We start from the raw sequence: 27,234 nt of genomic DNA on the forward strand, positions 1-27,234 counted from the left end.
ATTGCCTTCTCCAACAACAAATCGAATATGTTTCTCAAAACAAGACCACCCCCTCCTTATAAATTTCCACAAACCCACACCATATCCCCCTCTCCCTTCGTTGGAACACCAACCGCCCCAGGCAGCTCCATATCGAGCGATAATAATTTCTTTCCACAATGATTCCCCTTCCGAGTGATATCTCCATAACCATTTCCCCAATAGAGTTTTACTAAAATTTCTCAAGTCACACACTCCCTGTACGACTGGAGCACAAACTATCTTTCATCCAACCAGATAGAATTTCTTCTCTTCCTCCATGCCCCTCCATAGGAATGCCCTAAAGATTTTCTCAATTTTGTTCCCCACCCCTACCGACAAAGGAAACAGTGATAAAAAATAAGTGGGAAGGTTCATAAGGGTGCTCTTAATAAGAGTAAGTCGACCTCCTTTCGATAAGTATACCCGTCACCAGCCAGCCAACTTATTCTCTATCTTCTCCAGTACCTCATCTCAAATATGTCTAGCCTTAAAAGATGCTCCCAGCGGAAGGCCCAGATATTTCAAAGGAAAAGAGGACACCTGACAGTCCAAATAACTTACTAAGCTGTGTGTATTTGAAACCACAACCACCAGAACAATCTCAAACTTGCCAAGATTCACCTTGAGCCCCGACACTGCTTCAAAGCAAAGTAACAGTGCTCGTAGAGTTTGAATCTGTTCCCTATTCGCTTCACAGAAGAGTAGGGTATCGTCTACAAATAATAGATAAGAAATCATTACCGTGCCATTACCCACCTTGAAGTCAAATAAGAACCCTCCATCAACAACGGCCTGTACCATCTGACTAAGAGCCTCCATAGCTAGAACAAATAAAAGAGGAGATAGAGGGTCTCATTGCCGCAAACCACGAGAACTATCAAAAAAACCAACAGGTGTACCATTAACTAGAACTGAAAACAGAGCTGTTGAAATGCAGTGCACATCCGAGCATCCACCTATCGCCAAAACCACACCTCCTAAGCATATATAAAAGGAAGTCCTAGTTCACGTGATTATAAGACTTCTCCATGAAAAGCTTGCACAATATACATGGTTCACCCTCCCTCAATCTATGATCTAAGCACTCATTTGCAATGAGCACCGAGTCAATAATTTGTCTTCCACGAATAAAAGCGTTCTGAGGCTTGGAAATAATATGTTCCAGCATCGGGCTTAGACAGTTAGCAAGAACCTTCGAAATAATCTTGTAAACTCCACTAATCAAGCTTATAGGGCGGAAATCCTCAATAATCGTAGCCCCGTGTCTCTTAGGGATGAGAGCGATGAACATAGCATTAAGAGATTTTTCAAACTTTTGAAAAGAATGGAATTCACTAAAGACTTGCATAACATCACATTTAACGATATCCCAACAAGTTCGAAAGAACCCCATTGAAAAACCATCCGGCTCCGGCGCTTTATCCTTGGCCATAACATAGATGACCTTGTAAATCTCATCTTCCTCAAACGGTCTCTCCAAGATATTCACATTATGAGGATCAATTGTTTTAAAGGACAGAGTGTCAGGCTTTGGCCTCCAACCAGTCGATTCTGAGAGAAGGCACTCGTAATAGTTCACAGCGTGGTTTTCTAGATCAAGAGGAGATAGCACCTGATTAACTGAGTGTAGTGACTCAATAGTGTTACTGCGCCATTGTGAGTTAGCCACTTTGTGAAAGTACTTCATGCACTTGTCGCGTTCTTTCAACCAAAGGGCCCTGAATTTTTGATGCCAAGAAATCTCCCCTGACAACAAGACCCTCTCCAAATTTGCCAAAATCATGCCCTTTCTCATAAGTATCTCCTCCAAAGTATCTCTCATTAGTTCCCTCCTCTCTAGTTCTTGCAATTCCTCCAAGAGTGTAGACTTCTGATCGTCGATGTGTCCAAAAAATTCCAAGTTCCACTTCTTCAGGTCTTGTTTCAGAGCCTTCAACTTACCTGCAAGAGTAAAACTTAGAGTGCCAGTAAACTGATACGAGGACCACCAAGTACGAACCATCTCTACAAACCCATCCGCTGCAAGCCACATGTTTTCAAACTTGAAGTATCGATGACCACTATGAATGCCCCCACAATCTAATAGGATAGGAAAATGATTTGAACTTACACGAGCTAGTCGTTTTTGACATACCTCCGAATAATGGGCTTCCCACGAAAGAGATACAAGAAATCTATCCAGTTTTGACCAAACCCAACCATTAGACCATAAACTCGCCCCCTATCAGGGAAAGATCCATTAGATCTAGCTCAAAGATGAACTCGGAGAACTCCTCCATGGCTATAGAATTCTGAAGATGCCTTGTCGCTCACTAGGGAAATGAGTAGTGTTGAAATCCCTCCCCTCATACACTACGATACATCCCATAAAGAGTGTATACCAGCCAACTCTTCCCATAGCCTCCTCCTTTCCCTGTCCACATTCGGCTTGTAAGAGCCTACAAATGCTCATTCCCAGTCGTTGACCACATTTTTGAAACGTGATGCTACCGAGTAATCACTGATACATTCCCCAATCACCTCAACCACTTTTTATCCCACATTAATAATACTCCGCCTGAAGCTCCCAAAGAGGCCAAATAGGCCCATCCCATGTACGAGTACCCCCATAAACTCCGCACGATTTTTCTATCAATGAAGCTTAGTTTAGTTTCTTGAAAACACACAGCATCCCCCTTCCACATCTGCAATAAAGATTTGATACGGAGGTATTTATTGCAATCATTAAGCCCCCACACATTCCAAGAAATGATCTTAGGCAGCATGTAAGTCGAGAATGCCCCTCCCTTTCACTCTATCCCTACCGCCACTTCCCTCATTCGCATCATAATTAATGGAACAAGTTAGCATTTTAAGTTCCCTATTCTACTTATTATCTGACTTCAATCGCCTATCTTCAATAGCCATAAGAAGAGCCAATTTATCTTCATCGCCTTCATACGAAATTCCAATAACAGCTTGTATCTCCTCCACCTTTTTGAAAACCCAGTTAGAAGGACATCTCTCATAATTGAATGTAGGTGGGATTGTGCCTAAAGGTGTTAGCACAGTCCCCTCCCCACCAGAACAATTTTTATCAACCAGTGCCAGTTGAAGGGACACTGATTCTGGGTCTACACCACAAATTTGGATAGGCTCATCCCTGGGTTCCTCAACAATTTCAGAAGGCCTCCTTACATCAAGAAAATTGCATTCCCCCATCTTAATACCATCACTCCCCTCCATTTCTCGAGAGAAATCACCTAACGGCGGCCCCGAGACCCAAGATCTACTCCCTGGTGTTTCATTTAGCGTCAAAGAGATGGCAAGGCCACCATCCACCTTAGTCGACCTAGTCTGTGGACTTTCTGGTGATAGAGTTGGCCTCTCATCACTTTGCATAGCAACAAATCTATCCTCTGTCCTTACCAGCGCACCATCCGGCACCCCTGGCCTCTCTGATAAAACTTCTGACACCCCTGTCCTCGCCAGCGAGCCCACCACCTTCAACGTTGACCCCTGACCCGTCACCGGTGGTTGGGGTTGAGGCCCATTAGACGTTGAAGGGGCATCGACTTTCAAAGATGACCCGCTAGGTTTGATTGACGAACTGGGCTGAACAAATTGTTGGGCTTGGACCAGAGTCTGTTCCAGCTGGATCTAAGTGGTGTGTTAAGCCTGGGCCTAGACCGGTGTCTAAATCGGCTAGATCTATATGAAGTGTTGAGCCTAGGCCTGGGCCATCTTCAACCTATCAGTGTTTGGGCTAATTGAAAGGCCTTCAACTTGATTGAAGTGCATGCCATGAGGACCTTCGATGGGCCCTTTAGGCACAACTGTCACCAAGCCCTTCCCCTCAGCCTGAAACCCAATTTCTTCTAAACCCTCATTATCCAGCTGAGACCCTTTTTCATGGCCCAACTCATCACAAGCACTTATCTCCACAATGCAATGTTTCAGCACTCCCATGTTCATCTGCAAGGTCCCCACTTGTTTATCCATCTTAGCCAACGCATGCAATACATTTTCCATATTAAGCCCCGACACCCTCCTGTCGTTCTTTCCACAATTATGATTTTTCACCGAAGGAGAAGACTCATCTGTCCTCTCTACATGTTTTGGGGCCCGAGACAAAGCCTCTCTATACGAACAAGGGAGATGACCCTACGACAGAGGGAAGGACTAAGACGATGAAGGCCACCATTGAGGGTTGCCTCTGTTTTTCCCTTCCAATATAGAGGAAGACACGGCGATTTCCTTCAATAATTCCCCAAAGTTCCTTCACCCTACCCCCCTTCTCCCTTCCGGTATCACTAACATACCATGCCGCTTCCCTTGACCAAACTTCGATAAGGATAAGAAACTCCCATAGGAGTTACGCTGCCGCTATAAGACCAGTACCTAAGAGCCATTGCGTCTCAATCTAATAAACTCTGAAGAACCCCTATAATCTAAAGCTTCCTGCACTGTGGCAGCCAACCAACCCATAGAATCTTGAGGTATGGAGATATGATTCATTGCACGACAACTACTCTCTGTGCATCTCCACCATTTATCATTTAACTTTTCAAACTCAAAGCACTTCTGCTCAACCAAATCATTTCTCGACATCCCCATCCCAACGTAACTACTCCTAATAGTGAAGCAAACTGGACTAAACACCACTAAACACAACCATCGTTGACATGAAGATGAAACCAGTGAAATTGTATTACACACTGCAATTGTAAACATGCACTTAGGGATTGTAGTGGGAAATATATCTTACAATTTTAAGGTTTATTACTTATAGTTTAAGTAATAACTTCTATTATTAAACAATTATTTATTGTTTGATAATCTTATATTTAAAACACTTTCAACATATTATATTTTTTAAAAAAACAAATTAAAAAAATATTTTCTGAGATAGAAATGACGATCATTTGATTTTTTAAAGATTATAACCATATTTTTAAAAGTTTGAAAGATATAATTATCTGAAAGTTGTATAGGTATTTGTGCCCATTGACAGTCTTTTTAAAATTTGAATTACATTTCGAATTATTTGGACAAACACATTTGAGGAAAAGCACAAAAATTATCTTTTTTCTTCAAATATACTTTTTAGCCTATTTGATATTAAAAAATACTTTAATATGTAACATCCAAACAATCTAATTTTTTTCATTAAAGAGTTTTTAAGACTATTCAAATACTTTTTAAAACTCTTAATGCAACTCCAAACAGGCCTTTAGACTCACTAGGTATGAGATTTAAATGAGAATATTACATATTGTAGGATTAATTTAAAGAAGGAAAACCCCCCACAGAAAGAGAAAATCAGGGTTTTGTTCGGGAAATGCTTGCTTCATTGATTTATTATGTTGTTAGTATTCAAGGCAAAAGAAGAAAAGGAAGTCAAGAAAAGAAGCAGTACTGCTTATACATCCCCTAATGCATATCACTAACAACAGATATTAATGCATATCCCCCAATAGTGTACATGGAAGGTGCGTCGTCCTCTCCACGAATTAGTAGCCAAGTTTTCGTGAAATAAGATTGTAATAAAGCATTCAAAACCTTTGCCCCATCGTCTTGTACTTTTTGTGAATTTCATTCGCACATTTTATTCTGAAGTCAGTGGAAGATGAAGCTTCCTCTGATGGCCATGCAGCCCTTTAATTATATACATATATTAATGCATGACATTTTGATCAGCTGTAAAAAAGGCACTTTAAATATGTTTTAAATATTTAAATTTACAAACTCATATCGTTTGATAAAATTATATTTATTATAAAATAGATCTAACGAAATTATATTAATTTATAGATTTATTTTATATCTACAAGAGTCTTCTCAGTTCTTTCTTTATTGCCTATTGTTTGGTAATATCTCCTTTTATAAGGATACTTTAAAAAAGAGCCAACCGAAATATATGGAAATTAAGCATGAAAAATTAAAAAATTTGGTGACTGGTTGGGACGAGGTCATGGATCAAGTTTGCTTTAAAAACAAGTAATTCTATATATAATTATGAATTGTACAAATATTACATATTTTTTATAAAAAAAATAATAAAATTCACATTAAAAGATTAATTTTTTTATATAGATCTCATTTTTTTTTTCTCAAAATAACTCCAAATATCATTTTTCTTTAAAAAGACCTACAACTATGTTATCTCAATAGGTAAAGATGTTATACAAGTATCAACCTCTGGAATTCCCCACCTTTTCTCTTTATGAAGAAAAAAAATTAAAACATATTATTCGGTCGATAGTAATAAATATAATGCCCTCATGGCACCTTTTAGAATTTGAACCCGCGACTTAATTTTGTTACCCATCTGAGGAAATATTAAAAAGAGTTTTAAAAAACTGCAAAACGAAAAGCTTTAAAAAAACCTTCCACACCATCTTCCTAATGTCCCTATTCAAAGGATCAAAACACCAAGGTGAAGAGTTTCTCGCATGTATGAGCCTGGGTACATGCATTCAACAAGAGAATCATGTATTTTCATGATCATGAATGCCTATGACAATTCAATTTTCTAGAGGAAAAGAGGATAAGAACTCTTACTAAATCTATAATTATTGATGCATCTCGAGTTATAATATCTTTAGCCAATCATGCCATACATTCATCATGATTTATACAAGAGCCGATATTCCTAGACTACAATTAACGGCATCAACTATTTACAAGTTACAAGATGCCATGTCCAGTACTTCAATTTGAAGAACTCAAACTAATGAACAATACCTGAAAACAAAATCTCAGTGCAATCACAAAGTTTAAGATTGCACGTTTCCTATAGGAACATTAGAATTAGCTCCAGAGAAGCATCATAGAAAACACCGCGATCAAGGGAATGCTTTACGGTACCTACAGGTGGGCAGAGATAGCTTCAGGATGGTAAAGCAGCATCTCATTCCACATCATCTCCCTAATCATCTTCTCCCCCAAATTTTCATCTATGTCGAGATTAATTGTGACTTGGGCAGGAGAATTACTTCTTGGATCATACAGTTCTGACATGTAAGGGTGTTGGAGTGCTTCAGGGACGGTAATTCTCTTAGTTGGATCAAACATAAGCATCCTTTGCAACAAGTCTATAGCTAAAGGGTCAGCTTCGGGGTACAAACGGGAAAACTGCATCCCCCTTGAATGGGGTAGTGATTTGATGTACTTCCTGGACTTTGGATTATCAATGAACTCAAGATCAGCTTTGTGTTGGCTGCCAAGAACATTGATTATCAGTTTCAGCTGGTTCAGGCAATCCTCTCCAGGGAAGATTGGTTTCCGACCAAGAATTCTCAGCAAAGATGCATCCTACAGACCACACATCAATGGAGGTTCCATAATTGTCACATCGCAAGAGGAGCTCTGGTGCACGGTACCAATGAGTGACAACATACTCTGTCGTGAACTGATCATCACCTCCATTAGTTCGTGCGAGCTCAAAATCACATATCTTCAAGTCACAATTGGCATTGATAAGGAGGTTCCCAGGCTTCAAGTCCTGGTGAAGGATATTTGCCGAATGAAGATAATTGAGTCCTCGAAGCAACTAGTATGTGTAATATGAATCAGTCACAAGAAGATTGACAGTCAAGAGTACTTGAAAAAAATGATGATAAGAGAGAGTTCAAAACGCAACGAAGTTTTTACAGTGCGAACTGCTTTAGATCTTAGCAATGCAAGACCACCATCTTTTAATGAATCCATTCAGCAAATACTACAAGCTGTCCCTATTATTATACTTACACCAACCCCAAGGGGTTGGCCCAAGTGGTGAAGGCCTTAGTCTTGGGGTCTCATTCCCTTCAAGGTCCAAGGTTCAACACCTCATGGGTGCAAACAATCCTTTGGGACCACACCCCCTGGTGAAAAGCCAGCGATTTAACCAATTCCGTGTAGGGAAACTTCCGAGGGTGCGGTGCACGGGACCGGAGTTTATTCTGCAAGGGTGGGTCCAAAGGGCCCTGCCTTGGAGAGGTTCCCCGACATCAAAAAAAAAAATTATTATACTTACACCAACTGAAGTTATTGAATGCAACCGTTTTGTTTGGTTTTCATTTTTTTTTTTTTTGTTTTTTTGTTATTTATGTTTCTATATTTGAGGAGCATGCTCATTAGAAAGGGCTCACCCTCTTCGTTTGTACTTATCCCAGAAAGAAGAAGAAGAAAAATAAATAAATAAATAAATAATAAAAATAAAAATAAAAAAAATAAATTGTCTGGGCTAAACTTGACTGTTACAACATTGAAATATCATAGTTTTACTCCTCTATAATCTCTCCTATAAATTATCACGGGAACTCCAATAATATAGGATCTAAGGGGTGAGGACTAGCATCGAAGTCATCAATTATTATGGAGAGAATAGATAACTTTAAAGGAGAAGTGGAGAACTCCAACAACAACATGTAAGCAAATCTAGAAATTCATAACTAGTCCAGTTAGAAAATCAGAACCGCCCACGGCATATCCAAGTTTTATACACTCATCCATGTCCGCACCATGGATTGTCTCCTAAAGGTTGAACATTGATGCTAATGCAGTGCTTGACACTTAAATCTGATATAAATATAGAACAATCGAACTTAATAGTTAGTATCCACATGTAAATTCCATTCTAATTGTTTCCAGCACTTCAATACCAAACATTATCTATGACTCAACATGATCTTCTCTGTTCAATAATTTTCGGTTCATTATAAATGGTCAAATAATTATTACTAACAGTGTCCTTAAGTAAAACGGTACTCATTTGCAATGTAAGAATGCATTCCCAAGCAATCCCTCGTCCTCGTCTATTTGTACGATTACCAAATTGGAATGAAAAACACCATACGCCTGAAAGACAAATTAATTTACCTGGAACAAGAAATATTTGCAATGATCACCAGAAAGTGGCTACGAGGACTTGATAACCTGACGAAGATCCGTATCCATAAGTTCGTAAACCAATTATATGTCCTTGAAAGTCCTTCGATGACTAGCCTTCATGACATCCTTCAAAGCAATAACATTCTCGTGCCGAAGATGTCTAAGAAGCTTCAGCTACCTCAGCGTTCTCAGCGCATCAATGGTGTTCTCAAACACATTTTTGATCTTCTTGATTGCAACTTTCTCATTGGTTTAACTGTTGAAGAGCACACCACCCCATATGCCCCTTTACCTACGGGTTTTATGGGCACGTATTTGGTGTCGATCTCGAACACCGTATTCCACATTGTGTAGTAATGCTTCCCTCGTTGCCTAACGCCATTCGGAGGCTCTACCGGAGTAGCCATTCCCAAATTACTCAGTAGCAATCTAACCACCAACAGCCTGTGATTAGTTCAACGAACAAAGAATGGAAATTGAGAATGCTGTTTATAGCTTTATAGATATGAGGAAGGGGTTTAGAATCGATTCTTACTTGCCGATTATATTTGGGTGGTGTTTCGAATTTCGATCTTTTTGGGTCGCCTTCTTTGCCGTATCGCTTTTCTCCGACTTTCTTAAAACATTAAAAATTTTCGCCTTTTGCGTTATCCGACCCAGAAACTCATACGAGCCTTCGCACCATTCACGAAACCAGTGTTCCGACAATGAAGCTGGGAAGAATTCCACGCCCACGCTATACACGAGTCTCGGGCTCCTACAACAAATTCACCCACCCACCAATATCAGGTATTTCTCGTTGTTTCCTTCAAAAGTCTCAAAATCTGATAAAAGAGAAGGACTGACCTTAAAGAAATAATCCCGTGCTCTGAAGGAAAGAGATCGGATGGGTCTTAGGGATCAGGACAGGAGTTGCGAATCAACCGGAAACTTAGGGAGAGATCAAAGATGGGTATGGATTAGAAGAGCACGATTCAACACCGCCCGACACGGCTATGTATCGAGGAAACGGCGGCTAAGGATCTTTCTTTGCTTGTTTTGGGAAATATCAGTCACCCCTCTCTCTATATACATAACTTCTTGTTCTTCGATCGTCAACGTGAATGTTTCTGCATTTTTCCCATATCTGACGAGTCCATACATATATACATATATATATATATATATGATATGTATGAATGCGATATCATTTGTTAAGTGTGCCAAGAAAATATGAGTCTGTATACTAATCCAACTCTCGCTACACGTCTAATCAGATAGTCATGGAGATAAATACACAACATTTTTCTCAACTTATCGTCTAATTTACCAACATAACTTTTTTTGAAATTATCAATTTTCGTACTCTTGGAGTGTGGGAATTAAGCTGCATGAAAACTCCGATCTCGGTGTGTGGAGTCAGCCCCCTCCTTGCTGTTATAAAAATAAAGCCAAAAGTTTGGTACTTCTGTTATTAACTGACGTGAGAGACTTTCACATTAGAGATATGTTTGGAATCTCGACAAACAAGCTAGATTCTTTATCGTTGATCGACAACCTATGTTTGAGCCAATAACACAATTGTATAAAAGGAACGTTAAACCCATATAAAACCTTTCCTTTTCCACCATATATTTATTTCAAGAAGTTTCATTGATCATATAAAAGTTTGAAGGAAAAGAAATGAATAATATTCTTGTTCATTTTAAATTTTGTTATCTTCACTCACACTTGATGATGTGATACATTTTAAGCGGCTACCATTTAAGTAATTGATAAATAAAATCATTTGAAATATGCTACATCATTACGTGTGACTAAAGATAGTCAATTCTACAATGTAGAGCAGCATTGCTAAAAGGGAAATATTAGAAAATTTTTTAATTTTGGTCTCTTCTGCTTCTAGTTCTAGGATAATTTGAAATTGAATGCCTTTTAGTTGGCGCAAGCACTCGTATTCAAGAAGCATATTCACTAGAAGTTCATGGATATATGCTAAGCCCAGTCACATGGGCTTGGGACCCCAGAGCTATGCTTTTAAAGTTGTTTGGGCTTACAACTTTGTCACCCATATGACGGGCTGAAGCAAAATTAAAAAATTTGGTGAGTCGTTTAGATGAGGTCATTAATCAAGTTTGTCTTAAGAAAACAAGTAATCCTAGATATAATGATAGATTGTGCAAACACGTATATTTTTATAAAAAGAAGGTAAAAATTATTATTAAAAAATTAATTTTTTCATCTAAATTTTATATTTATTCATTTTTTCTCAAAAAGACTGCAAATATCATTTTTTATTTAAAAAGAACTACAAGGATGTTATATCAATAGGTAAAGATGTTATACAAGGATGCTGAGTATCAACCTCTGGAATTCCCCACCTTTTCTTTTTATGAAGAAAAAAATTAAAACATATTATTCGGTCGATAGTAATAAATATAATGCTCTCATGGCACTTTTTAGAATTTGAACCCACAACTTAATTTTGTTACCCATCTGAGGAAACATTGGAAAGAGTTTTAAAAAACTGCAAAACGAAAAGCTTTAAAATACCTTCCACACCATCTTCCTAATGTTCCGATTCAAAGGATCAAAACACCAAGGTGAATAGTTTCTCGCATGTATCGGTCTGGGTACATGCATTCAACAAGAGAACCATGTATTTTCATGATCATGAATGCCTATGACAATTCAATTTTCTAGAGGAAGAGAGGATAAGAACTCTTACAAAATCTATGATTATTGATGCATCTCGGAGTTATAATATCTTTAGCCAATCATGCCATACATCAACATGAATTATACAAGAGCCGATATTCCTAGACTGCAACTAACGGCATCAACTATTTACAAGTTACAAGATGCCATGTCCCGTACTTCAATTTAAAGAACTCAAACTAATGAACAATACCTCAAAACAAAATCTCAGTGCAATCAAAAAGTTTAAGATTGCACGTTTCCTATAGGAACATTAGAATTAGCTCCAGAGAAGCATCATAGAAAACACCGCGATCAAGGGAATGCTTTATGGTACCTACACGTGGGCAGAGGTAGCTTCAGGATGGTAAAGCAGCATCTCATCCCACATCATCTCCCTAATCATCTTCTCCCCCAAATTTTCATCTATGTCGAGATTAATTGTGACTTGGGCAGGAGAATTACTTCTTGGATCATACAGCTCTGACATGTAAGGGTGTTGGAGTGCTTCAGAGACGGTAATTCTCTTAGTTGGATCAAACATAAGCATCCTTTGCAACAAGTCTATAGCTAAAGGGTCAGCTTCGGGGTACAAATGGGAAAACTGCATCCCCCCTGAATGGGGTAGTGATTTGATGTACTTCCTGGACTTTGGATTGTCAATGAACTCAAGATCAGCTTTGTGTTGGCTGCCAAGAACATTGATTATCAGTTTCAGCTGGTTGAGGTAATCCTCTCCAGGGAAGATTGGTTTCCGACCAAGAATCTCAGCAAAGATGCATCCAACAGACCACACATCAATGGAGGTCCCATAATTGTCACATCGCAAGAGGAGCTCCGGTGCACGGTACCAACGAGTGACAACATACTCTGTCATGAACTGATCATCGCCTCCATTAGTTCGTGCCAGTCCAAAATCACATATCTTCAAGTCACAATTGGCATTGATAAGGAGGTTCCCAGGCTTCAAGTCCCGGTGAAGGATATTTGCCGAATGAAGATAATTGAGTCCTCGAAGCAACTAGTATGTGTAATATGAATCAGTCACAAGAAGATTGATAAACAAGAGTAGTTGAAAAAATTGATGATAAGAGAGAGTTCAAAACTCAACGAAGTTTTTACGGTGCGAAATGCATTAGATCTTAGCAATGCAAGACCACCATCTTTTAATGAATCCATTCAGCAAATACTACAAGCTGTCCCTATTATTATACTTACACCAATTTAAGTTATTGAATGCAACCGGTTTGTTTAGTTTTTTTTTTTTTTTGTTATTTATGTTTCTATATATGAGGAGCATGCTAATTAGAAAGGGCTCACCCTCTTCGTTTGTACTTATCCCGGACTTAAAGGAAAAAAACCTGACTGTTACAGCATTGAAATATCATTGTTTTACACCTCTATAATCCCTCCTATAAATTATCACGATAACTCCAATAATATAGGATCTAAGGGGTGAGGACTAGCATCGAAGTCATCAACTATTATGGAGAGAATAGATGAGTTTAAAGGAGAAGTGGAGAACTCAGCAAGTATGTATAGTTTGACACTGATACCCAACAACAACATGTAAACAAATCTCGAAATTCATAACTAGTCCAGTTATAAAATCAGAACCGCCCATAGCATATCCAAGTTTTATACACTCATTCATGTCCACACCATGGATTGTACCCTAAAGGTTGAACATTGATGCTAATGCAGTACTTGACACTTAAATCTGATATAAATACAGAACAAACGAACTTAATAGTTAGTATCCACATGCAAATTCGATTCCAATTGTTTCCAGCACTTCAATACCCAACATAATCTATAACTCAACATTATCTTCTCTGTTCAATAATTTTCGGTTGATACTATCATTATAAATGGTCATGACTCATATATTTATTACTGACTTAAGTAAACCCGTACTCATTTGCAATGTAAGAATGCATTCCCGAGCAATCCCTCGTCCTCGTCTATTTGTACGATTACCGAATTGGAATGAAAAACACCATACGCCTGAAAGACAAATTAATTTACCTGGAACAAGAAATATTTGCAATGATCACCAGAAAGTGGCTGCGAGGACTTGATAACCTGGTGAAGATCCGTATCCATAAGTTCGTAAACCAAGTATATGTCCTTGAAAGTCCTTCGATGACTAGCCTTCATGACATCCTTCAAAGCAATAACATTCTCGTGCCGAAGATGTCTAAGAAGCTTCAGCTCCCTCAGCGTTCTCAGCGCATCAATGGTGTTCTCAAACACGTTTTTGATCTTCTTGATTGCAACTTTCTCATTGGTTTCCCTGTTGATGGAAGAGCACACCACCCCATATGCCCCTTTACCTACGGGTTTGATGGGCACGTATTTGGTGTCGATCTCGAACACCGTTTTCCACATTGTGTAGTAATGCTTCCCTCGTTGCCTAACGCCATTCGGAGGCTCTACCGGAGTAGCCATTCCCAAATTACTCAGTAGCAGTCTAACCAGCAACGGCCTGTGCTTGGTTCAAGGAACAAATAATAGAAATTGAGAATGCTGTTTATGGCTTTATAGATATGAGGAAGGGGTTTAGAATCGATCCTTACTTGCCGATTATACTTAGGTGGTGTTTCGAATTTCGATCTTTTTGGGTCGCCTTCTTTGCTGTATCGCTTTTTCTCCGACTTTCTTAAAACATTAAAAATTCTCGCCTTTTGCGTTATCCGACCCAGAAACTCATACGAGCCTTCACACCATTCACGAAACCAATGTTCCGACAATGAAGCTGGGAAGAATTCCACGCCCACGCTATACACGAGTCTTTGGCTCCTACAACAAATTCATCCCCCCACCAATATCAGGTATTTCTCTTTGTTTCCTTCAAAAGTCTCAAAATCTGACAAAAGAAAAGGACTGACCTTGAAGAAATAATCCCGAGCTCTGAAGGAAAGAGATCGGATGGGTCTTAGTGATCAGGACAGGTGTTGCGAATCAACCGGAAGCTCAGGGAGAGATCAAAGATGGAGATGGGTATGAATTAGAAGAGCAAGATTCAATACCCCCCGACACGGCTATGTATCGAGGTAACGGCGGCTAAGGATCTTTCGTTGCTTGTTTTAGGAAATATCAGTCACCCATCTCTCTATATATGTAGCTTCTTGTTCTTCGATCGTCAACGTTAAATGTTTCTGCATTTTTCTCATATCTGACGAGTCTATATATATATGAATGCGATATCATTTGTTAAGAGTGCCGAGAAAATATGAGACTGTATACTAATCCAACTCTTGCTACACGTCTAATCAGATAGTCATGGAGATAAATACAAAACTTTTTTCTCAACTTATCATCTAATTTACCAACATAACTTTTTTTGAAATTATCAATTTTTATACTGTTGATAAAAAAAAATTAAAATTAAAAATAATAATATCTTCAAATAAAATATAATCTTGAAAAACCTTAAAAAGTGAAGAAAATATTTTTATTTTCTTAAAAAACTTGATTTTTATAAAAACGGATAAAAAAACAATTTCTCATTTTAAAATAATTTCAGGTACATTGCAATTAGAAAAATAAATATAAAAATTTTATGTATAGTCATTTTTACGATCTTTTTTGTGCACTCCTCTGATGTGATTGGTTGTGTATTAAAAAATTAATATAATCAATTATATTAATAGAATGTATAAAAAATAAGTAAAAGTGACTGTATATAGTATTACTTACAAAAAAATATATGAGATATGGTTCATTGATTGTATTCTCAAGATTGATGATAAGCTTGTATCTTATCCAACGTGGGGAGATTAAGTTAGGCAGATTAATTAGAGCTCAGGCGTCAGAGGGTGTGGGCATAAGGAATGGAATGGAACCTAATATAAGGGAGCATTATGGAGATGCTTGATGGCAAAGATGAAAAAAGAGAAAACAAGGGGCGGCCTTTACTTGCCCTGTAATTCATTCAATCAATCTCGTGAATATATATATATATATAACTTCAAATTCGACATTCTCCACCCTTCTTATCCGCCACAAACAAGCTGCGCATCATGTGCATGGACAACTGTGATTGAGGCCGGTCTCTTTTCTCTTGTTCCAATTCATCTATGTCTCAACCCCAACCAAATCCATATTTTGTATCTTGTTATCAATAAGGCCCAGTTTCACAAATGATCTCAATATCTCTTTTCGTTTAGATGTCGAGATGAGTTGATACCATTTAAGATGAGTTTAGATATATTTATAAGAAATTATTATAAGTCTCACGTGTAAAGAAATGTCGAGTTAAAAAAGATTGTGGGTCTTATGTATAAAAAGATTTTATATAGAGATGAGTTTAGTAATTTGAGAGTTGAATATCTAAATGTTAAACTCAACTTAAAATTAAACTGAACTAAGTTGATCGTAGTTAAGTCTAACTTCCAAATAGGACCTAATATCCAAACACTATTTAAACACAAATATTTTTTAATTTCAAATTTTTTATCTAATCATATCTAATCATTAAAATTTTCTTAAAATTCTAAACAAAACATGAAAAACAATTCAACTTTTTCAAATTTCAAAATAAAAAATTATGCTAAAAAATATTTTTATAATATTATTTTAGCTTTATAATATTTTTATTTAACTTTTTCTTTCTCATTTTCTAAAAACTTATAAAATATCTTAACTCAAACTATTTCATTATTATTCACATATTTTTCATCTCATTTAATCTCATCTACTTAATCAAATCAGACATAATAATTCTTATTATATTATGAGAAATGTTAGTTACAATATTAAAATATGCAAATTTTATTAGGTGGATTATGCATGGTATAAAAGCCTTCAAATAAGTCTACTTTATTGTTATACAATATTTTAATTCATATCTAAGACCGATATTAAATGGAATTACATTCAAATGATTTGGGAGCTAAGCACTAAAATGAGACTTTTAAAAACATAAAAAATAAAATAAAATCCATATAAGAGCACAACCCCAAAATTCAAATGATCCTTCATTTACTTGCTTATCAAGACTCTACTTGTCACGTAATTTTTCTTTTTTTCTTTTTTTCTAAATTAAAGTTTCATTGCTTTGGACCTTCTTATTATGTCCATAAAAAGTGCCATGAAAAATTTGAAAAATACACACACAAACTCACATATATACATAAATAGAAATATAGGTTTGAAATGTATGTTTTCACAGAATATCTGTAAAGTATAGACGCGCATTAGAAGACCGTTGACCCAACGCGAAAAAACTGTAAGGCTTCATTTAATTACACATATATTTTTCAGCAAAGAAGATTGGAAAAAGACTTCATTTACTAAAACACGTTTTTAGTTTAAGTAATTAAAGTCGAATATTTAATGTAAACAGCAACTTCGGATCGGAATAGAAACCCCATGTTTCTCATGTTTGAATAAATTAGCTAATAAAAGTTATTATTAAAGCAAAATAAGCTCGCAGATCTTTTTAGATAGAGAGATAAATTGCTTTTTGCATAAGTTGTTCCCATAAAATAAATATTAAAAAAAAAAAAAGACCATACTCAGTATTATTGATAACATTTACTTGTGACGGGTTAAAGAATACATTATGTAAAAAGAAGTAAAAAATCCAAAAAATTCCAAAACGAGAATCCTATATAGAATGCATAAAACCTAACAAAAATTAGTAGTGGCGGAATCAGGAATTTGTTTTCGGAAGCCAAGTAAAGCTAAAAATATAAAAAGATATTTTTTATTCTATTTATATATAATTTTTTTTATGGTATAGAACAATCAGATAGTAAGATCTAAAATAAAAATAGAATATGTTGAATATAACCTATATACTAAAAAAGTATATCATGTGTCAAGAACAATATATCATTGAAATAATATAAAGACACTCATACAAATATATATATAAAAAAAAAAAACATAGTGTCTAAAATTGTAATTTGCATTCTTTTAAAGAAATAAAATTATCAATTATTAAATCTAAATCTAAATTCTTAGTTATTTTTGTTTTAATATAGAAAACTAAATTATTTGCTAGAAATTCATCTTCAGTTTTGTTGCGAAATCTTGTTTTAACAATCTTTATAACTGAAAATGTTCATTCACCGATCATTGTAGATACTGCAAGAGTCAAAATAAGACAAATCAATCTATCAATAAGATCATATGTTTTTGATTTCTTTGTTTGTACTAATTTTCAACACAAATATGCAATGAATAACAAATTTTAAAACTTCGGATTAGTAAGCATATCAACTTCAAAATACTTTAATTGAAACTTTTTATTAATTTTCTCATTTCAGAAAAATAAAAAAGATAAGATTTTTTCGTAAAACAACAGATATCATCAATATTAAAGTCCTTTGCATCCAAAGATGACTAAGGGTCAAAAGTTTTGTTGCTCTTCCACCAAACCTATTGTCAAGCTTTTACATTTGAAAGTCTATAGTAATATTAAATATTTTAAAATGATAATGATGTTCTATCGTAATGTGATCTCATTAATGATGACTATGACTTTGGACACAATGAGAGCTTAATTCTGAAATATCAATATCAAATTTCTTGAAGAAAGAGACAATATTCTAAAATAAATTTTTTCAATTACTTTGAAATTCAATTACTCATAAAACATGAATTTAAAGTTAATCTTTATGCATAAAATAAATAATCATTCATAATTATATCTAAGTCAAATCAAGTAGTAATCAATCTATTTAAAAAAAATTATAAATAAAAATATAGCTGAATCAATACATGAAAAAAAGAAAATGTAAATAAAAAAATCTAAATAATACTGTATCAATAGTTCAATACAATTATATATATATATATGAAAGAAGAAAATCGGCAAAAAAAGAATGAAAAAAAAAAAAAAAAAGTCAAACTTAAGCCGATATATGTAACTGTCGGCCTGTAATATGTAAAAGAGCTGCAAAGCAGAAGACGACAATTTTAAAGTACCTTTTGGCATATTGTAAAGAAAAAAAAAAACTTTTATTTTATTAGTAAAACTGCATGAAAAAGGTAAAGGAGAAGAAAAAAGGTGCCGTGCCTATTCATAAAAGCTATTGATTTCTTTTTTTATTTCTATTAATAGTGAAAACGTGTTATAATGTTATTAATTAATTTTATTTTATATAAAATATATTTTATTTATTTTGTTTTTCAGTTGGATTAAGAATTTTTAAATTAGACTTATAAGTAATTAATTTATAAGATTAAAATAATTTTATAAAAGTGGGTCAAAATAATTTTTTAGAGAGAGAGTCATAAATATCATCCTATTAAATCATAAAAAAAACTAATATATATATATATATATATTTTTTTTTTTCAAACTTTGGTAGCCTATTAGTTTACTGCCAAAAGGAAGCAGGGACACACCTCCCCGATCCCATGTATTGCTTATTTCTCACCTAGTCCATTTATATTTAAAATCTACATAAAAATTCCAAAAACTTTTGGCCCTACATTCACCTAAAATATTTAAAGTTATGCTGTTTGAAACACATAGCTTGTTGCGAAACTCATTACAATTATAAAAAATAAATAAAAAATAATAATAATAATAATAATAATAATAATAATACATTTTTATATTAACTAATATATAAAGTAATCGCTAAGAGTTGGTTCAAATGATTTTCTCCTTAAACTATCCGAAGTGTGCTCGGATACTGTTCAGACAACCGATACAAATAAATAATAATAATACAAAGTTTACACATGAACTAAATTTTGGGTGTTTCTATAAGAAGACTTGCAAATAAATTAAAATTAAATAAAAAATACATCAGGGCATATGGTGCGAGTGGAACCCCTGTAGAGATTAAGTATGCAAAGTGAGTTAGACAATTTAAGTATAAGACAAATAGAGGCATTCACAGAACTTGGATGTACGAAGAAAGTTATTCCCAATAACACAACTTGTAGGAGTGGGTCTTGACGACTCAAGATCACGCTGGGAACAGAAAAAGAAAAAGAAAAAGGAAGAGCGATTTGAACTTGGATGTGAAGACAAACGTGCCCATTGGCCATTATCTCAATCTCCCCTTAATTTTCCCATCACCTTTTTATCTTTATCTGATGTTGACTGTTGTGGGTTGATGATCTGTTTATAATATGTCTTTGCTTTGATGAAGTTGGCTTCATTCATTCGTAATTTCGTATCATCCTTATTATATAATACTGATTAATTAAACACATCAGTTGTAAGGCATTTCCTTGCATGCTAATCTATCGGATTCCTTGTAAGTTTTGGTTACATAGTTTAGATGAGATAAAATAAAATATTTTATAAAAAATTAAATAAAATATTATTAATTTTTTTTAAAATTTAAAAAAATTGAATTATTTATTATATTTTATATAAAAATTATAATAATGAGATGAAATTTGATTATTTGGATTAGGGTATCCAGCCCTAAATGATTTGTGTCCTTGAAAAAGTTTCACCACGTCTCTTTCCCAATTCTTTGATCGGGAATTTATTAAATATCTCTATTTTTCAGTGAGAATGAAGGTAGAGCATGCATTCAAATTAATTTATGCATATGCATTTGTGAAAATATCTCTTTTTTGGAGATTGATTTTGCATTCAAAAAATTTCTTTACATCAAAATAATAATAAATTATTATTATTTTTTTTCTTAAAATTAATTTTTTATATAATTTTATAATTAGCATCCACTACATATATTTGATATTAATAATATAAATATAATAGTAAAAATATTATTATTTTTATATATAATATTAAAATATAACAAAATGATAAAAAAATATTATATATTAAATAATAAAATAACGGTGAAGGTAAAGATTCATTATGGTGTTGATAGAGGGAGAAGAGGAAACGATTGTGAGAGAGAGAGTGGGAAGAAAGAGAAAGAATTAGTAAAATAAAATTTGTATAATAAATAGTAGATCTTTAAATTTACATAGGTACTGATTATAACTATGTAAAAATATAAAAATGTATGATTCAATATAGTGAAATTTAAGGTTATATTATCTAACTATGACTTTACATATAGAAATACATAAACCAATGCCATCATTCTGAATTGACAAATCGAACCGGCCAGTCGGTTTCGGCCCAAAATCAAACCGATCGGTTCTCTACCGGTTTCAACATCTGTCAGCTGATTTTTTCAGTTACTATACAGTGATGTTATGTGATGTCCAAGTAAGAGCACAGGCGCTGTTGGAAAGTCACTTTCAATTACTCACTACGCTTTTTCATCAGAAAGAAAATGTAGACACAACGCCATTACCAATTAATTTATTTAGGAAATCCACCGAGAGTTGATCCATTTCTATAGATTCTCTTTACTTAATAATTAAGAAAATATTTTTAAATAATATTATGAATATTTTTTCAAAAAAATATTTAAAGGTATAAAATATATATATAAATAAAGACCAAATTATTTTCCTAGAAGAATTTCTCATACTACACCCTCGCTAGGAATAGCACGACCGATTTATGTATGATGGTGTGTCTTACATCTGTTTTGTTTGTTTTTATAGATAAAATGAGATAAAATTAGTTGAGATAAATGTTGAAAGTTAAATAAAATATTGTTAGAATATATTTTTTTAATATTATTTTTATTTTAAAATTTAAAAAGTTGAATTATTTATTTTATTTTGTATATAAATTTAAAAAAATTATAATGAATAGATAAAATAAGATAAGATAAAAAATTTTATAAAAATAAACGAGGCCAATTAGCCATTACAAACCGAGATAGATAAGCACACAACTATACATTCACGACACGTCTAATTATAGGTTAGAACTCACATTTGTATGTACGCTTTTGCATTTTCTTCTTCAAAAAACTCGATGAGCAAAGTTAAGAATAAGAGCATGTTTAATACTAGAGTTAATTTCTCGTAAATTTATTTCTAAATATTATTCAAATAGAAAATATTTTTAAATTTTAAATTTTTAAATTTTTTATTTAATTATTATCTAATTATTATTCAAATAAAAAAATCATTATAAATTTTAAAAACTTCAAAACAAAACACAAAAATCAATATAATTTTTACAAACTTAAAAAAATATATATATTAAAAATTGCATCCAAACAATTATTTAATTTGATTTATTTACTTTCATAAACTCAATACAATACTTATTTTAATGGACTATGAGTTTCGCTTTGAACTATGAAATTATTCTCACGCGCGTCCATGCATGCAAAACTAGATTTTGATATTCATGTAAGTTAATAATCCCAACGGTATGTGACAGCAACATAATAAAACAGTCACGGCATTCAAATTACATATCAGACTAATTGTCAGCTCATTATATAAGTACATGTAGGAATGTCATAGTCTATGGAACAGAACCGAATTAGGCCAGAGCTTAGAAGTAGAGGAGGGCTCAGCATTGAGCCTTGTGCCAAACTCATATGCATCATTTAAATATATAAATATATATATATATATTTAAGTACTGGTTATTATTAAGGGCTTAATTTGGTGAAAGACGGCAATATCATAAACCCTGAGGAAGAAGCCGTGGGTGCCTCTTATAGAGAGAAGCTCCAACCTCTTCCTAAAAAATTTCCAGCACCAATCTGCCTCCTCCACTTCGTCTTCTCCTTATTTTGTTTTCTTTTATTTTTCTCTTGATTTTTTTACTTTTTAGGCCGAGAAAGACGAAAACATTGATTTGAAGTTTTTTGGCGCCCGGCAACCAACACGCACCCTATCACAAGACTCCCGATCGAGAAGAAGATCTATCAGATAGAGGAATAAGTTCGCCAAAATGGACGGTGTGTGAGCCACACGTGCGTGTTGAAGTCAGCACGTGAAGCCCATGCGCCTTCGTCCAAGGAGTGTTTTTGCAGCTATGCACGTCGATTGAGCAACCAGCTCTTTCAGATCTACTAGGCATTTTTCCCATACTAGGTTTCTGTCTTCTTCTTTTTTTGTGTATTTTTTCAATTTTCATGTATTTTTCTTGTAATTTTTAGTTATTTTCCTTTTAGTTTAGGTTGTATTTGGAAATAACCAAAAAAAAAAAAAAAAAAACTCAAGAAATAGAAAACATTGTCTCTAGGACTCTTGGTCCATAGAGTTTTGCGTTCCATTCCATGGGAGGAGAAGCTTTGTGTGCTAACTTAGACAGTGGGCTAACACAGAGATCTATCTCTCAGACGGTTAGTTTGAAGAGGTTTGGATAAGACTCTGTTAGCCACAGAGAAATTTGTATGTTTGGTAGTTAGAAAAGTAAGAATTTGGCTTGTAATTCTCAGATCAGAAATTGTAATTGTCCATTATATGAATGAAATGAAATAATGTTTTACTAAAAGAAAAAAGGAAGACAATTTGAAGGCCTTGTTACTTCAACGATAATGGGTGTTGAAATCATGGTAAGTTTATAAGTCTAACATGCCCGAAAGTTAGTCTCTCGAAATTAATACTAGTACATGGCTTTAAAAAAAAAAAAAATTGCTTTAATCACAAATAGAGTTTATAAAATTAAATTTATAAATTGATATGACTTGATGTAGTATGTTAAATTGTAAATTATTTTTATTATAAAATAAATTTAGTGTATCGTATGAAGTAATATTGATTTATGAGTTTACCTTTATTAAATGTTTTTATTATGGAGATAGTAATTTTTTCTAGACAAAATATAGGTTGCTACAATGAAATTGTCAGGAACACACTTCCATTACAAAACTAGTAGGAAAGCATGTGCCTTACACGTGTGTGACTCTTTCTATAAAAATTATTTGAAATTTGAAGAAAAATATAATGGAGCGATACTTTCAAAACACCACAGGACAGGGCTCGAACCCATGGGTGAGGATATAATGTTCACACGGAAAAATGATGGGAGAATTTATAAAGAGAAATGATATTTGCAGTCGTGATTATGTAGGTGGTGTGCAGTCGTTTTGAAAAAAATAAATTAATATAGGACCCACATGAAAAAAAAACTAACTTTTTAATCGTGGATCCCACTCTTTTTCAAAGCGATTGCGCGGCGTTTACAATTCTACGACTGTATATAGCATCGCTCATTTATAAATGTTAAAAAGTTTAAATTAGTGGTGTTCTAAGAGTATTGGCATTAAATTGACTATTTTAATTTTCAAAATTTAAACAATATGTAACTTTTTAAATTTTAGCTAACCATTCAAAAGTTAAAATCTATATTGGATTAGCCATCACATTCTCTATAATAATTAAATATTATCATTTTTTATTATTTATATTTCCTTAATAAATTTATATTTTATTACTTTTTTATTTTATTTTCCTAATCTTCAATAACCTCTAACAATCATATTCATTTTTATTTTCACAATCCAACAATATATAAATAATAATCTCATATATACATAGATGATAAAATCTCATATGTAAATAAAAATTCCATATATACAATCCATAAAAATGCCACATCTATAATGTAATAATCTCAAAATATAACAAAATAATATAAGAGAAAAAGATGAAATTAATAAATAATTGATATAGACTTGCAATAAGACTTTTCATATTTGAAAAAAAAAAGATAAAATTACTGTAGCTCATATTTGGGATGAAAATGGGTTGATTAATTCAATGTGGGCCAACTTTTGATAAAATAAATTAAATTTGAAGATGAAAAGTAATTTAAAGAAACCAATATAGATGCTCTTATACCAGTATTTGCTAAAAATTAAAATGAGCTGAGGTTGAATTTTGAGAAAACCTATAAAAATCAAGCTTGATTAATTTTTGCACTACCATTATATCTGAGAAATAAAATATTATGGCATTTAATCATGACTGATATAGTTATGAACAATATTTATATTTTCTTTCTCTATTGGCATTGCAGGACGTAGTAGTTAGTTTTTGTGAAGAATGTAGTTATTAGGAGGTCTATCTCCTATTAGAGTACTATATTTCCACTTATCTGGGCATGTTCTATGCATGGTTGTGATATCCCATTTTTACGTGTATTTTATTGAAAGATTATTTAAAATAATTATAATTAGTAGTTCTTTTATTTTAAAGTAAATTTATTTTTTGTTGTATTGTTTTATGATTTTTAAGTTGTGAGATTTAAATAATGTATTTTCTTGATATTAATAATTACTTCGCTTTTAAATTACTCTCTAGCTTGAATTATTTAACGCTTGGGCTTTAACTATTTTATGTTATTAATATTGAATTGTAGTGTTTTTTATTTATATTTTATTTATTTTATTGTGCTTTTTATTTTAAAATAGTTTATTGTTGAATTCTAATATTTATTTTATAAGTCACTGTTTTTAAATTATTTTATTTAATTTTTTATTTTAAAATTCACTTTAATTGGATTTATTTAGTTGTGAAATTTATTTTGTAGTGCTTTCTTATTATTAATTATTGTTTTGAGTTTAAATTGCTGTTTAATTTATTTTAGTTTATTTTTAGATTTAAAATTTTGTTAGTTTTTACTAGTTATTTATTATATTTTAGCTAAATTTTGTGTTTAAATTATGGGTAAATATATTTTGCCCTCTTTAACTATCACTCAATTCACAATGTGCTCCAAAAACATTTGATTGCATCAAAGTGCCTACTCTTACTTTCAAAAAGTCCTAATCCCCCATTCCGTCTACAATAAGCATTAAATCGAATGAAAATTGTACGGTAGTAAGGATGCGGCCTGGAGGTGGGACTGATATTTCCTTTTGATTTAACACTTATTGTAGACGGAAGGGGGGGATTGAGACGTTTTGAAAGTAAGAGAGGAAACTTTGATGCAATCAATAGTTTTGAGGGCATATTGTGTATTGAGTGATAGTTGGAGAGGGTAAAGTGTATTTAACCCTTAAATTATTTTATTCAATTTATAGCTTTTAAAGTTGCTTTCGTTGGATTAGTTTCTTGACTCCAGAAATGAGGACTAGACCTAATTTCTTTTCCCCATCTTTTTTTTTTCTCTTTTTCTTTTTCTCCTTTCTCTTTCTTTTCTCTTTTTTTTTTTTTTTCCCCCACTTCTTTCCTCCGATTTCTCTCTCCCTGTGCGCGCGTCTCTCTTTCTTCTCCATATTGCCATTTTCATCTAAATGTCTAGTACAGTCGCCCACCGCCGCCATGGTCAACACCACCCACCCCATTTTCTTCCCCTTAGGCCAGTGATCATCCCTACCAAATTTCACTTCTATCCGAGCCACCGTTAACCACCACGAGCTCCTCCAAACCGCGACGTCTTTTCACTCCAGCGCCGCCGTCATTCCACCTCCAGCCACCATCTTTTCACCACTTCATCATTGACCTCTGGCCGACCTAAACCACCCATTTCTAGCTCCAATCCATCACCGGAGCAGCCCCCATGACCTCACTTTCTATTTTGGACATTTTGGCCTTCCACCACCGTTTTCGCCGCCACCCACTGCCAACCCTCACTTCCACTAACTTCATAAATACCTCTAAGTCATTTCCTATCAATTTCAAGCCTTGGTTCATCCTCATTCAAGAGTGGGTATTTTACAACCCACGGCCACAGTGTTTTTACACTGTTACATTGCTTTTTCTTCGCCTTTTCCAGTTTGTATATTTCAGAAATTATTATATAGCGTTGTAAGTATTTTCCAAACTTCCTTTTAGATTTAAATATATTTTTGCTTTAACAATAAACTGTGATTGATTGGTTGGTTATTCCGGACTGAGTCCGAGGAGTTGAGGGTTGGATGGATTTGAGGACAGAATTGTTTATTTGTTGTTGATGTTGAAATTTGTTAGATAATTTGTGTCTTACCATTTGTATTGTATGGTGCATGCATGTTCATGTGTTGAGTATTGAAAACTGAATTTTCACAACTTAAATGAATTTTTTGGTACGTGTGTATCACGACCCCAAGCCGGGATGGGACATTATCTCTGTAGAGTTTCTCTGGTCACTCGGGAGTGGATGATACTGAGTGACATCCCCTGGGTTGTTGCTGGGTGATGACTGGATCGCACGATACGGTAATGCTGTTGTGTCGACCCCGTGGTTCCTCGACTGGCAGGGACTAGAGGATGCCTGATCATGGTACGCGCTGGGTGTAGAGCTGAGTATCACTCGTATAGATGTCACATGCGTAGTCGTTATCTGCGGTGTGGCATAGGAGCTATGGTGTGCGGATGATCCCTAAAAGAGATCATAGTGCATCCAATAATTGGAAATTGTTTTTGGATTTCAAATATGGGTCATTTTCTGGGAAAATAACGAGTTTGATTAAAGGATATTTGTGAGCCATTTTCTGAAAAAATTGCGAGGTTTTATATGTGTACTTTGTGAACCATTTTATGGAAAAATGATGGTTTTCTTAGTTTGAGCCATTATCTGGGATAATAGCGATGACTTGTTTTAAAATAATTTATTATGGGCCAAAAATGGAATTTTTGACATGCGTGGAAAAATATAGATTTTTGGGAGACTTGCATATGACATCTTTTCATGCATATTGTTGAGTGTAATATATTTTTATCTTGTGGTGTTTGGATTATTACTTACCCACGGCACTATTTTTGGTATCGTAGATTTTGATGCAGAGGTTGAGGAGGAAGATGTTGAGTTCGAGGAGGCGGCTCCGCTAGAGTATTGACTTGGAGTTGTTTTACGTTAGAAATTATCTTTAGTTGTTTTTATGTTATGTATTTTGGATTTGAAACAATGTTGAAACTTGTAATGTTTTATTACGTGTG

At 34.0% G+C, this 27,234-nt stretch overlaps 1 protein-coding gene and 1 pseudogene across 2 annotated transcripts; both read right to left on the bottom strand.

Annotated features, from left to right (window-relative positions):
• Nucleotides 1–6,547: 6,547 nt before the first annotated feature.
• On the bottom strand, nt 6,548–9,989 carry LOC122317877 (annotated as a pseudogene).
• A 1,591-nt stretch (nt 9,990–11,580) lies between these two features.
• Nucleotides 11,581–14,773, bottom strand: LOC122317876 (mitogen-activated protein kinase homolog NTF3-like). Of its 2 annotated transcripts, XM_043134926.1 has the most exons (4): nt 14,445–14,772; nt 14,133–14,355; nt 13,582–14,041; nt 11,581–12,574 (listed from the first exon to the last, which is right to left on the bottom strand). In XM_043134926.1, exons 3-4 carry the CDS (start codon nt 14,002–14,004, stop codon nt 11,891–11,893), a joined length of 1,107 nt encoding a protein of 368 aa, XP_042990860.1. In that variant the 5' UTR covers nt 14,005–14,041; nt 14,133–14,355; nt 14,445–14,772; the 3' UTR covers nt 11,581–11,890. The 2 variants fall into 2 exon arrangements, with proteins under 2 accessions (XP_042990860.1, XP_042990861.1); XM_043134927.1 differs by having other exon boundaries at nt 13,582–14,773.
• Between the last annotated feature and the right edge of the window lie 12,461 nt (nt 14,774–27,234).

Source organism: Carya illinoinensis, chromosome 8 (genome assembly GCF_018687715.1).
Source record: "Carya illinoinensis cultivar Pawnee chromosome 8, C.illinoinensisPawnee_v1, whole genome shotgun sequence".
In the NCBI taxonomy this organism is placed as follows: Eukaryota; Viridiplantae; Streptophyta; class Magnoliopsida; order Fagales; family Juglandaceae; genus Carya; species Carya illinoinensis.

What these genes read in the sequence shown, in the direction of transcription:
- LOC122317876 (XM_043134927.1), bottom strand. Translation starts at nt 14,004, where the DNA reads ATGGCTACTCCGGTAGAGCCTCCGAATGGCGTTAGGCAACGAGGGAAG. An exon ending in GCAAATATTTCTTGTTCCAG is followed by an intron (nt 12,575 to 13,581) that starts GTAAATTAATTT and finishes TACACATACTAG; the next exon opens with TTGCTTCGAGGACTCAATTA.